This window comes from Macaca mulatta, chromosome 2 (assembly GCF_049350105.2).
Source record: "Macaca mulatta isolate MMU2019108-1 chromosome 2, T2T-MMU8v2.0, whole genome shotgun sequence".
In the NCBI taxonomy this organism is placed as follows: domain Eukaryota; kingdom Metazoa; phylum Chordata; class Mammalia; order Primates; family Cercopithecidae; genus Macaca; species Macaca mulatta.
In genome coordinates this window covers 83,287,265-83,301,807 of record NC_133407.1, presented here as the reverse complement: position 1 = coordinate 83,301,807, position 14,543 = coordinate 83,287,265, and the positions used below count along the sequence as shown (strand labels likewise).

At 37.1% G+C, this 14,543-nt stretch overlaps 1 protein-coding gene across 8 annotated transcripts in view; it reads left to right on the top strand.

Annotated features, from left to right (window-relative positions):
• Positions 1-13,335, top strand: part of PLD1 (phospholipase D1) — a 205,404-nt gene extending 192,069 nt beyond the window's left edge. For all 8 annotated transcript variants that reach the window (XM_077991683.1, XM_001085464.5, XM_077991684.1 and 5 more), the window contains 2 exons: positions 8,779-8,896; positions 10,852-13,335. In XM_077991683.1, coding sequence (XP_077847809.1) covers positions 8,779-8,896; positions 10,852-11,076 — 343 coding nt within the window. In that variant the 3' untranslated portion in view covers positions 11,077-13,335. The remainder of the gene's footprint in view (positions 1-8,778; positions 8,897-10,851) is intronic.
• Positions 13,336-14,543: the final 1,208 nt, after the last annotated feature.

The window sequence follows — 14,543 nt, the reverse complement described above, 5'->3', positions numbered from 1 at the left end:
AAATACTAGTCCTTAACTGATTTAGGACTAGACCAGGTCAAACCCTCCAGCTTCCCTTTAAGTTTTTAAAATCAAATTAATTCCAGTAATACAAGGATATAATAAAAATTATTGAAGGAGTATGCCAGTGACTGCTGGTGTAAAATTTAAATGTGGGAACTTCTGTTTTCAGGTTTAAAATGACTCCAGGTGTCAGACATCCCTGATCTTTGGCAAGAAGATGCTACTTTTAAACTAATCTGTGGTGAAGCAGAGAGAATACTGGGCTAGGAAACTGGACTCATTTAGGCTGTGTGATCCTAAATAAATCCATTCAATAAAGTGTTATTTAGAAATTTCTAGGGCTGGGCTGTAACTGTCCATGTCGCCTGTTGTCTATTCTCAACAGAGTGGTCCCTCTAGAACCTTCTAGATCATGTTGCTTCTCTGGTCACTACTGTCCAATGGCTTCTTATCTCACAAGGAGCAAGTAATATAATCTCATCTCCTTTTACTCTTTCCCTTGCTCCCTACAGACACTCATTTCCCCACTGGCCGTGGAACACCCTAACTACTCTCCCAACTCTAGGCCTTTGCAGGAAGTCCACAGTTTTATGATTCTAGAACCATATTTGCCATGAGGCAGTTTTGGTGCAGCCTCTATAGTGGGATGCAGCAGGTGGCCCCGATATAGTTAAGGTCAGGGCTTTATGCTCTTCTGGGAAGGGCACTGCACCGCAGCCTGTTGTTTTCTTTGTGTTAATGCTCCCTTTTGGAAACTGGCTCACTTGCAAATGGGCGCTCAGTGAGCACTTAACTCCCTGCAAAGGCAGAGGCCACTTCCCTCATTCCTACCAGTCCAGACTTTGGCTTCCAAGACCAACAGAAGCCTCAGTTGTAGAGACATTCATTCTGCTCTCTCTGTCCAAGTAGCTCAAAAAATCCATCCCTCAAAATCTGTCAATACCTTCTAACAATGTTTACTGCTGTATTTATTGCCTTTGTTACTACTTGTTTTGCCAGTAAGAATATTTTCAAACCGTTGATAATTCAATTAGCTTCTAATGTTAATTTGTTTCGTTTAGCAGAGGAGAATTTAAAAATTGGCACCCTGCCAATTAACCCATTGATTGCCTACTGCAGCATATGTAGAAGACAAATACTTCCTTTTGTAAGCTGGAATGTATGTCACATCTTTTCAGTTCTGTGAGAACTTAAGAATTCTCTTTAAAGTCATGAGTTTCTTTATAACTTTTTAAATATATACTAATTATAGCAGGTAGTGGTTTTTGATTACAGCACATTTTTATGTACAAATTTGGCAAATACAGAAAACCAGTGAGAAAATTAAATTCATCTGTAATACCATTACCCTGTGCTAACAGTTTTAACATTTGATTTATGTCATTCTACTTTTTTGTTTATATAGATATTAATATACTGTATTCCTTTTTTAAAACAAAATTAGAATGTTGCAAGCCTACATGTTTTTTTATTATTTAAACAATGTTTCACACATTTTCCATGTCATCGAATATTCTTCTATAATATGTTAATGGCTACATTATATTTTATTGTATGTGATATCATAATTCCTTTAATCTCGCATTGTTTGGCAGATATTTTTGCTGATATAGAAAAATGGGTATGTTTGTGGATACCTTCTTGTTCACCTTCTTAATTGTCTTCTTTGATCTCTTCTTGTTATATCACTAACAATATTTTAGAGGGCTTATTCCTTCTATCTTGACTGAGTTTATTTAATCTTTACCAATTTGTTAGATTTCACATGGAATTTCACCATTTTAATTAACATTTTTTAGAGTTAAAAATGTGTTTATTAGCTATGTATAATTTTTTTCATGAATTGCCTAGCTTATTTGTGTCCTTTGCCCATTATGCTGGAAGGTTTAACTTTTTTTTTTTTTTTTAATACAATTAAGGAGTACAGGTACAGTTTTGTTACATGGATATATTGTGTAGGGGTGAAGTCTGGGCTTTCAGCATAACTATCACTGAAATAGTGTACATTGTACCCATTAGGTAATTTCTCATCCTTCACTCCACCTCCTACCCTCCCACCTTTTGGAGTCTCCAACGTCAGTTTTACCACTCTGAATATCCACGTGTATGTACTGTTTAGCTCGCACTTATAAGTGAGAACATGCAGTATTTGACTTTCTGTCATTTCGTTTAGGATAATGACTTCCAACTCCGTGCATGATGCTTCAAAATACATGATTTCTTTTTTTATTTTTTTCACTCAGTTGCATAAAGTTTTGGGGTTTTTTTGTTTTTTGTTTTTTAATACTTTAAGTTCTAGGGTACATGTGCACAACGTGCAGGTTTGTTACATATGTATACATGTGACACATGTTGGTGTGCTTCACTCATTAACTTGTCATTTACATTAGGTATATCTCCTAGTGCTATCCCTCCCCCCTCCCCCCTTACCCCTCCCCACAATAGGCCCCAGTGTGTAATGTTCCCCTTCCTGTGTCCAAGTGATCTCATTGTTCCCACCTATGAGTGAGAACATGTGGTGTTTGGTTTTCTGTTCTTGCGATAGTTTGCTGAGAATGATGGTTTCCAGCTACATCCATGTCCCTACAAAGGACACGAACTCATCCTTTTTTATGGCTGCATAGTATTCCATGGTGTATATGTGCCACATTTTCTTAACCTAGTCAGTCACTGATGGACATTTGGGTTGATTCCAAGTCTTTGCTATTGTGAATATTGCCGCAATAAACATACGTGTGCATGTGTCTTTATAGCAGCATGATTTATAATCCTTTGGGTATATACCCAGTAATGGGATGGCTGGGTCATATGGTACTTCTAGTTCTAGATCCTTGAGGAATCACCATACTGTTTTTCATAATGGTTGAACTAGTTTACAATCCCACCAACGGTGTAAAAGTGTTCCTATTTCTCCACATCCTCTCCAGCACCTGTTGTTTCCTGATTTTTTAATGATTGCTATTCTAACTGGTGTGAGATGGTATCTCATTGTGGTTTTGATTTGCATTTCTCTGATGGCCAGTGATGATGAGCATTTTTTCATGTGTCTGTTGGCTGTATGAATGTCTTCCTTTGAGAAGTGTCTGTTCATATTGTTTTCCCACTTTTTGATGGGGTTGTTTGTTTTTTTCTTATAAATTTGTTTGAGTTCCTTGTAGGTTCTGGATATTAGCCCTTTGTCAGATGAGTAGATTACAAAAATTTTCTCCCATTCTGTAGGTTGCCTGTTCACTCTGATGGTAGTTTCTTTTGCTGTGCAGAAGCTCTTTCGTTTAAATATATCCCATTTGTCAATTTTGACTTTTGTTGCCATTGCTTTTGGTGTTTTAGACATGAAGTCCTTGTCCATGCTTATGTCCTGAATGGTATTCCCTAGGTTTTCTTCCAGGGTTTTTATGGTTTTAGGTCTAACATTTAAGTCTCTAATCCATCTTGAGTTAATTTTCGTATAAGAAGTAAGGAAAGGATCCAGTTTCAGCTTTCTACTTATGGCTAGCCAATTTTCCCAGCACCATTTATTAAATAGGGAATCCTTTCCCTATTTCTTGTTTTTCTCAGGTTTGTCAAAGATCAGGTGGCTGTAGATGTGTGGTATTATTTCTGAAGGCTCTGTTCTGTTCCATTGGTCTATATCTCTGTTTTGGTACCAGTACCATGCTGTTTTGGTTACTGTAGCCTTGTAGTATAGTTTGAAGTCAGGTAGCGTGATGCCTCCAGCTTTGTTCTTTTGGCTTAGGATTGTCTTGGCAATGTGGGGTCTTTTTTGGTTCCATATGAACTTTAAAGCAGTTTTTTCCAATTCTGTGAAGAAAGTTATTGGTAGCTTAATGGGGATGACATTGAATCTATAAATTACCTTGGGCAGTATGGCCATTTTCACAATATTGATTCTTCCTATCCATGAGCATGGTATGTTCTTCCATTTGTTTGTGTCCTCTTCTATTTCCCTGAGCTGTGGTTTGTAGTTCTCCTTGAACAGGTCCTTTACATACCTTGTAAGTTGGATTCCTAGGTATTTTATTCTCTTTGAAGTTATTGTGAATGGGAGTTCATCATGATTTGGCTCTCTGTTTGTCTATTGCTAGTGTATAAGAATGCTTGTGATTTTTGCGCATTGATTTCATATCCTGAGACTTTGGTGAAGTTTCTTATCAGCTTAAGGAGATTTTGGGCTGAGACAATGGGGTTTTCTAAATATACAATCATGTCATCTGCAAACAGGGACAATTTGACTTCTTCTTTTCCTAACTGAATACCCTTTATTTCTTTGTCTTGCCTGATTGCCCTAGGCAGAACTTCCAACACTATGTTCGAAATACAGGATTTCATTCTTATTTATGGCTGAGTAGTGTTTTATGGTGTGTGTGTACGTACGTGTGGGTGTGTTTTCTTTATCTAATTGTCTGCTTAAGGACACTTAGGTTGCTTCTAACACTGTGCTATTGTGAATAGTGCTGTGATAAACATACAAGTGCAGGTGTCATTTTTATGACACCTTGGGTAGGTACCCAGTTGTGGGATTGCCGTATTGAATGATAGTTCTATATTTAACTCTTTGAGAAATCTCCATACTGCCTCCCATAGAGGTTATACTAATTTATATTACCACCAACAGTGTATATGCGTTCCCTTTTCTCCTCATCCTCACGAACATCTGTGTTTTTTTTTACTTTTTAGTAATCGTCATTCTGATTGGTGTGAAATGGTATCCTGTTGTGGTTTTAATTTTCATTTATCGATAATGAATGATGTTCAGCATTTTTTTATGTTTCTTGGCCGCTTGTATGTCTTCTTTTCAAAAATGTCTTTTCATTGTCTTTTGCCCACTTTTTAATGAGGTTGTTTTTTAACTTCCTTTTAATGATTTATAAGTATTTGAAATATGTGTAGGATGCTTATTCCTTTGTCATATGTGTTGCAAATTTGGTTTACCTGTTGCCTTTTAGTCATCTTTGGAGAATTTGGGGGAAATTTTTCAATTCTAATTAATCAAATCAATCTGTTTTTTTCTTTTTTGTTCCCACCTGCCTTTTCCTATATGCTTAGAATAGCTTCCTCAGCCTAAGATTAAACATTTACTTGTATCTTCTCCTGGTGCTTGTTTGACTTTACTTTTTACAATTAACATCTGCAGTGTATTTTAGTGTAAGAAGTGAGGTCGGGGTCCTGACTTCTTTTCTCAACTAACCAGCTGATCTGGAACCTTATGATATATAGTAGGATTCTTTGCCTCTGTTATCCGCAGTCCACCTTTAAGATACACTGAATCGCAATCTATTCTGGCTTCTCGCTCGTCTCTCTGTTATGCTATATAGAAAGTCGGTTTACTTGCATGCCAGTGTGATACCATGTTATTAATGTGGCTGTGAATTGTAACACTACTTTTTGCCATACCACTTCTTCAAATTAGTATTCCTTTTCAAAATAATCTTGGTTATTCATAAACATTGATTCTTACACAAAGACTTTAGAATTTTTTTTTTTTTTTTTTTTTTGAGACAGCGTCTAACTCTGTCGCCCAGGCTGGAGTGCAGTGGTGCGATCTCGGTTCACTGCAAGCTCTGCTTCCCAGGTTCATGGCATTTTCCTGCCTAAGCCTCCCGAGTAGCTGGGACTACAGGCGCCCGCCACCACGCCCGGCTACTTTTTGTATTTTTAGTAGAGGCAGGGTTTCACTGTGTTAGCCAGGATGGTCTTGATCTCCTGACCTTATGATCTACCCGCCTGGGCCTCCCAAAGTGCTGGGATTACAGGAGTGAGACACCACGCCTGGCCTAGAATTGTTTACTCAAGTTCTCTCAAATTCTTATTAGTTTTATAAAATTGGAATTACAGCAGATTTATAGATGAATGAAAAGAATTGACACCTTTATAATATTGAGTCATCTTGTTGAAGAACAAGGAATAGGCTTCAATTTACATGAATATTTTATTGTTCTTCAATAAAGCTTTAGATTTTTATTATTGGTGGGGAAGAAGATTATTCTACAGTAAAGAATTCATTTTCTTTATGCTGATCCTATACTTATGCTAACTTTGTTTCTAGGTGCTTTTTCTTTGCATCTTTCAAATTGTGTTAAAGAGGCAGTTCTTAAACAATTATTTTCACTTTGCCCCAACGGCAATGCAGATAATATATTTAAAAGCACTACAAAAACGTTCTGTCAATTTTAGCCTCTTTTTATTAGGAAACATTCCCAAAGATAAATATTGTGGCCTTGACTACAACCATTTTTTTCACTTAAAAAATGCAGTTTCACTCCGTTTTCCATCTGGCCTATTTTAAAATAGAAATAGACATATTTCAATGTGAAATCAATTCTAAATAGAGACAGGATCAAACATGTACTAAATTTCACAACTGTGAGCTGAACAGTTCAAGTCCTAGAAAATTATCCAAACTTTGCAGATATAACCATCACTCAAGAGAAACCATTGTCCACACAATTAGGGCTCAGAATCATTTAAAGTGATAGATATGAGGAATGGAAAGAACAGAAATATTTGTTTGTGGTTTTCCTACTGTCCCACTTTTTGTGATGAATAAGCAAATATTAAATAATTTTCATTAAATACATCAACATAAAATTAAACTAGTTTTCTCTCAAACTTTAGTCCTCAAAAGAACACCCAGAGTACTTCATATTATTTTTACTCTGCATTTAATATAAATTTCTTATAATTAAAATACTGACAGGGAAAATAATATATTGCCTGTTTTAGACTTATTTAAATACTTTTTCTACAAACAAGCCCTTACCTGATAGTTTGGTGGACACATTGGCTTATCTCTTGCTCTAATTTAAAAACAAAGTCACAGAAAAACTCTTTCTGCTCAATTTTCAGCTTCTTAAATCTGGCCCAAATCACAGGTATTATAATAATTGACTTACTGTCATCATTTGTACTGTCATTCACATTTGATGCAGTAAAATTTTGCTTTGGGTCTCAATTAGCAGCCAATGTCTATGTGCAAACATCTCTTAAATCTTTTTTTAAAAAAGTTATTGTCACGTAGTCTGAAGGAGGCATTATTTGAAGTGGAAACAGAACTTTGAGGTTATAAAAGTCAAGAATCCTATGGTGCCAGATCCATTAAAAAAATTTTTTATATAGTGGAAATAGTGCAGACTAAAACTAAAATGAGTGTCCTTTAATATCTACAGAATTGTACTTTTTCAGGAGTTGATAATGTTGGAGAACACTGGGAACATATGCATGCTTAATAGTGTATGTTTTTGGTACAGCCTTTCTTGCAGTAATTTGCATATTCTCTGACCCAAGAATTTTAATTCTAAAATTTCTTCTAATGAAATAATCACAGAAATGTACAAAATCACATTTGATGAATCAACTATGTTCACTGGAACACTGTTTATAATAATGGGAAATTGGAAATTACCCAAAAGTCGGTAATAAAATAATTGGTTCAATAAATTTCACATGATGGGAAACTCTGCAGCCATTAAAATGATGATGCAAATCTACATTTATTTAAATACAAAGAGGGTAACAATATAATGATGTCTAGTTGTTAAATCCGGTGGTCAATTCTTATCTGAATTGGACAGCTCTCCTTGATATACTTCTTTGTGTGGTTTCAGGATCCCACATCCTCTGGCTTTTCTCCAGCCTCACTGGTTCCTCCTCCTCTCCCTTACTGTTGATGTGCACCCAGTCCTCTCCTCTGTCTGTACTCACTTATTTGGTGAACTCAGAAAAAAATACAGCCTTTGAGCACATGCGTGAGGACAATTCTCAGATTTATATCTCTAAACAAGCCTTCTCTCCCAAACCCCAGTTGCATTTATCTGCTGCCTACTCAGCACTGCCACTTGCATCTTTATAAATGTCTCAATAGGCTCAAAATCGAATTCCTGATCTCCCACAAACCAGCTCTACCCACAGAATTCCCTATCTCAGCTAAAGGCGACTACAGTTGTACATTATTATAGTTGCTCAAGACAAAAACCTTGCAGTCATCTTTGACGCCTCACTTTTTGACACACCCTACATTCACTCTGTCAGTAAAACCTGTTGGGTCTATCTTCATCTCCACTGCCACCCAGGCCCAAGCCACCATCGTATCTCACATGGATTATGGGAGTAACTCCTAAATGGGCTCCCTGTTTCAACCCTTGCACCCTAGAGTGTGTTTTCAATACAGCAGCTGTATTTTAATATGTAAGTCAGATTCTGTCACTCCTCTGCACTGACGTCTACACTCTCCATTTCATTTAATATAAAAGCCAAAGCCCTTACAAGGCCAATTTTCCTTTTGCTCTTTCCAGATAGCACAGGTCTTCTTGGTATTATTTCAGCCCATCAAGTATGTGGGAAAAGGACTTTGCCCTTAGTTTGAGTTCTAGCTCCATTACTAGTGTGCCTCGAGACGTTAGTTTCCCATCTACAGAATAAGAATCATCTGTCCTGTCTACCACACAGGATTAAGGTGAAAGTGCTTTTTAATCCTAAAGGCTTCTCTAAGTACAAGGGTTATTATAATTTTCAAATATCACTTCTAAAACTTGTCTCATTTGCTTGAGAAGTTTTTGTTATGTCTAGTCCCCTGTTTATGTAAGGTCAGTTCAGATAATAGTTCCTTTTATGTCAGGCACTCTGAGGATATGCGAGTAGCCAGGTCATGGTCTCTCAAATAATTTGCATATATGTATATATATATTTGCATATATAGAGATAGGTAATAATAGACATATATCCTGCAACAAACTGCTTTATCCCAGTTACTCAATGTGAAGGTCACTTGTATTTCAGGGTCGTCCTTGGCTATCTTGATGACCCAAGTGAGGACATTCAGGATCCAGTGAGTGACAAATTCTTCAAGGAGGTGTGGGTTTCAACAGCAGCTCGAAATGCTACAATTTATGACAAGGTGAAGTTCACATATTCCTCCCCCCTTTCTTTTCACTGAATCTCATCACAAAAAGCATATTGTTATTTCTGCATATTATCGGTACAGGGTATTCTTAATACATGTAAAAAAACTAATACATTTCCAGGTTGTAATAAAATGCCTCTTTGTGGACCCTGAAAAACAACAGCAAAAAGCATCATGGATTTTGGTTTAGAAAAGTCTTTAGCAGCATTCTAATCTCTCCTGTGACGCAGGAATCCCATCGGCAGCATCCTTAGCACCTGGTTACCCAGCCTTTGTACATGTCTAGTGACAAAGAGAAGAGGGGCAGGTGACATCAAAAAATAAGCCACAGCTGAGTCCAGCCTAGCTCAACTTGCTGGTATTATAACCTTGTATATAGTGACTTGACTTTCTGAATCTCTTTTTCCTCTCCTATAAATTGGGAGGAATATTCACAAGGGTAGTTATGAGGACAAAGAATAGTCTAGTGAATGTTTTTAGCACATAGTGTATAGTAAACAGTATTCATCCTTATGATGAAGCTTGTTAATATTAATAACAAGACATGTCATTTGTTGGACAGCTCTAGTTTTAGAAAGGTGTTTTAACACCAGCTCCATTTGATGCATACCAAATGTATCGCCTGTGAAGTCTACCCTTTGGTTATAATAAAAAATGTAAAGGAGTTCAGAGTTGTGTAACAGTGGAACAAGTTACTTCAAAAAGTAGCTAGTTGCCCATCAGGGAAAAATATACAAGCTGTGTTCTAGCCAAGACTAATTGACCATCTGTGAGAAGCTGGAGAAGTCTGTGTTCTTCTTCATGATTTCCAGGTACAGACGTGAACCTCTTTTAAAAACATTAGGGAAAATATGCAATTTTTGTCTTAGAGCTCCTTCCAGCAGAGAGACTTACTCTTACTGAAACATGTCTACTATCTGTATAACTTTATTTCTTTTCTTTTCTTTCTTTCTTTCTTTTTTCTTTAAATTGACATGGAGTCTCGCTGTGTTGCCCAGGCTGGAGTGCAGTGGCATGATCTCAGCTCACTGCAATCTCTACCTCCTGGGTTCAAGTGATTCTCCTGCCTCAGCCTCCCGAGTAGCTGGGACTACAGGTGCCCACCACACTCGTCTAATTTTTGTATTATACAGGCTGGTCTTGAACTCCTGACCTCAAGTGATCCACCCACCTTAGCCTCTCAAAGTGCCGGGATTACAGGCATGACCCAATGCTCCTGGCCCCTGTATAACCTTATTTCATCCTGAGGACTGAAGGCTGTGATCAAATAGGCCATGTGCATAGAGTCATTAAAATGTAATTTTACAAATGCAGTGCACAGCCTTATTTGAGTCCTGGATTTGGGGGAAAACATCTATAAAAGACATTTTGAGGATAACAGGATAAATTTGAATATGAAGCATAACTTAAATGACATTATATAATTAATTTTCTTAGGTGTGAGAATAGTATTGTGATTATATAGGCACATGTCCTTATTCTTAAGAAATACATGCAGAAGTATTCAGGGGTGAAGTGTTATGATATCCAAAACTCATTTTCAACTGGCAAAGTAAGTGTTACATATTAACAATTGATAATGCTATGTAAAGGCACAGATATGAACCTCTTTCAAGAAAAGTTAGGGAAAATATAACATGCAATATTATTCTTAGACCAGAATCTCCAGTGAAATCCAGGGATGATTATTATTAAAAAAAATAACTTTAATGTGGGGTAACATTAGTGTAATTTCTTGCCACTAGCCATGACTTTTTAAAATGGAAGCAAATCTACTTATTTGTAGCACATAAGATAACCAACTCTTAAATCAGGTCTGTGCTGTAACATAAGACTAATAATATGCTTCATACAACAGAGGTCTTGTCTGTTGGAATAATTATTTTCCATAAAGGGCATGTGCTCGTTCTTAAACTTTTTGTTCATTTTTCTATTTATGTTCTAATCAGGTGTTCCGGTGCCTTCCCAATGATGAAGTACACAATTTAATTCAGCTGAGAGACTTTATAAACAAGCCCATATTAGCTAAGGAAGATCCCATTCGAGCTGAGGAGGAACTGAAGAAGATCCGTGGATTTTTGGTGCAATTCCCCTTTTATTTCTTGTCTGAAGAAAGCCTACTGCCTTCTGTTGGAACCAAAGAGGCCATAGTGCCCATGGAGGTTTGGACTTAAGAGATATTCATTGGTAGCTCAAGGACTTCTACCCTGAAGACCACACTGCACACAGTGACTTCCTGGAGATGTCATAGCCAAAGCCAGGCCTGATGCATTCTCGTATCCAACCCAAGGACCTTTTGGAATGACTGGGGAGGGCTGCAGTCATACTGATGTAAGGACTCTGAACGTCAGCAAGGCTTCATAATTCCTTCTGCCTAACCTTGTAAAAAGGGGGCTGCATTCTTGTTGGTTGCATGTACTCCGTTGAGTATATACATATACTCATTTGAGTATGTGTTGAGTAAAACACATATTCAAATTCCATAACATATACCAAAACCCGTTTCCTTTGTAACAAGAATTTACCTATAACTGTGATCTAGATTGCCAAAAGATGTCTGAATCTCCTTATTCTTCTCTGATCTTCATTTATACAGCCAGTGTATAGCTGGACCTGCCCTCATCTTGCAGTTCATACAGGCACTGTTTGAGAAATTGTTTATTACTAGAAGTTGTAATGCTGCTTCAAGATTTTTCATGGTTACCTGGGATGCCCCTGCTCATCTGGTCCTGAAGTAGTAACATTCACCCAAATGATGATATAGTCCTTATTCCTTTTCAGTCACTGTACGAACAAAGCAGACTTTAGCCTACACAGTAGACTCTGGTAGGCACTTCTGATAACATTGATACTGTATCTTGATACCACGAGTCAACAGGAAGGAATAACTTCCAATATTGAGACAGAGATTTATTTCATTTTGCTCCCAAAGGCACTGACAAGATGAGTCCTTGTGATTAGGCCCACCTGATCAAATGTAAAAACACGTGTGGGATATTTGATTACATAGCAACCAGATAAAACTGAGAGCACACAGCCTTCGGAAACCCCCAAGGTGTCAAGGGGGATCAGATCCAGATAAGAGAAGATGATTCCTTCTAGTCCTATAAAATTTCCTGTCATCCTTAGCTGCTGGGTTGATTGAAATTTGATTTCTACATTTCAAAATCAAACCAGTGAATACAATTTGTCTTCTCAAGAGAATCAGAGGCATCGTAACTCCTACCAAGCTAGTATGAGTCTAACCTTGTTTGACATTCAGCTCTACTGCTACATAATCTTCTTTGAGAAAAATTAATTGATTATAAAATATGTGCTATTTCACTTGCATTATTAAATATATATTAACCCCTCTCACCAGGGCTTCCAGTGAAGTTACAATGCCCTAGTCTGTGAATTATCCTGGAAATGTGTTTTTCCTTTTCGGATGATAGAGTATCCTTTGGTAAACTGAATTTTACTAAGCAGAACAACTCTGACAGTCTGAAGAGTTAATGTGGGTTCTCATAAGGCCTGTCCCTGTAAAACAAAGTGCAGGTGTAATGATTATACGTGTCTATGGATTACCTGGACAGACTCCCGTTTGGGTTGTTCTTCAGAGAAGCAAGCAGCTGATCCCTGTTTTCATGAAGCTAATACTTCAGTTGGAAAAATTAAACAGGAGCACAAAGTCAGGGATAGGGGTTAGCGGAAGAGAGAAATAGTGTCACATCAAGGAGAAGATCTCATAGCTAGGGAACATTTCACAAATAAGGTGAGATTTTGTAACCAATAATAAAAATGAATGTTTTTATAAGCAAATAACTTATTTTTCATATGGCTCTAGATGGTAAAATGACTTCATTCTATAGTCATTATAAATAAGAATTTGCTATTGATGAAAGAAGTTTAGATTGGCATTTGAAGTATTGAGTGTATAGGATCGCTAAGGATTTCTTAGATTTTATATTTAAATATTTTTTTAAACCTTAGAGGAAACAACAAACTGGCTCTTGATTTTGAGCACCCTACTCTCGTGAAAAATAGAAGGTTGAAAGGACCCTTTCCCTTATAAGTAATTTAATCCAATTTCTCCCCATTTTATACATGAGGAAACTGAGGCTCAGATCAGATGAGGACTCACTTAAATCCACTCAGTATGTAGATGGTAGAGCTGGGACTAGCAACATTGCTGCAGCCTACTGTTGGCCTCTCTCTTCACTTTATCATTGCCCAAGAATGAGGATATGCAGTAAACAGATTTCAGGCAAGATATCTCTAAGCTGTTTTGAACCCTCTGGTATTTTGTATTTATCTGTTCGTCTGTCCCCCTACTAGAATGTAAGCTCCATGGGGCAGGGACTTCACTGTATTTTGTTCATAGTGTATACCCAGAACCTGGACCAGTGCTTGGCACATAGAAGATGTCAATAAATGCTTGTAGAATTAATAAACAAGGTGAAGGAGAGAGCTAATGGTATGAAAATCTTAGCTTCATATAAGAAGTCTTACTACTGCTTTCTATGGCAAGTTTCTTTTCTATTGCATCTTCCCAAAGGCAAGATGCTTATCTGCAAAGAGGTGATAAGATTTACTTGGAGGGATTTTATGGAAAATTCAGTGCAATATTTGCTTTTTTTTTTTTTTTTTTTTTTGCAGTAGCAGTTTACATAGTACAGCATTCTGCAAAAATTGCATGAAATGTGGACACAAGATGTACTGTATGACTTAATTACCTGTCATTCTCTGACACCATTACTACCTACTAGAAGTTCAAATAATTTATCTTTAACATTGCAATATCTGATAAACCTTTTAAAATGTGAATAATTCAAAGCCTTGAAAATCTATCATGAATCTGCTCAACATTTCAAAGTGACTATTTTGAAATGCCTATACATGCTATATACCTGACATCCTGCTAATTTCTGTAATAATTTTTGTTTTCAAGGGGGAAAAATTCTAGTATTACAAAAAATGAATGATGGAAAGTGGCCATGGTCTATTAAAGCTATTCAGATTGGCCATGGTCAGTCAGTCATCGGAGGATAGCCTTAGCATAGCAAGTCTGGCGCAGGCGTTTGTTCTAAATCTAGTGTCCAGCTCGTGACTCACCCTTCAGTGGGATGTTTTTAATTCCCACCTGTACTGCATCACAGGGAGGCATGTAGAGCTGGTCATTAGATAATTGTGTGGCATACTGGAAAACAAAATGTTTATTTTCAAAGCACCTTTGAAAGGAAATTTCATCTATAGGTCCTCAAAATATGGACAGTTAATTTCTTATGTAAGAACTTAGGAAATTATAATATCATGAATTAATACTTTTCCAGATGAAAACAACAAGCTGAGAAGTCATTTTGCAGATGTAAGACTAGGAAAAATAGATTTTATGTATATAGAGCCTGAACTTTTTCTGCATCTCTCCTCATTTCTTATATTTTTTTTCTTTTTCTTTGTTTCTTTTCTTTCCTCTCTTTCTCTCTTTTTTTTTTTTTTTTTTTTTTGAGACTGGGTCTTGCTCTGTGGCCCAGGCTGGCAGTGGTGTGATCTCCACTGCAACATCTGCCTCCTGGGCTCAAGCAATCCTCCCACCTCAGCCTCCTGAGTAGGTGGGACTACTGGTGCATGCTGCCACACCCAGCTAATTTTCGTATTGTTT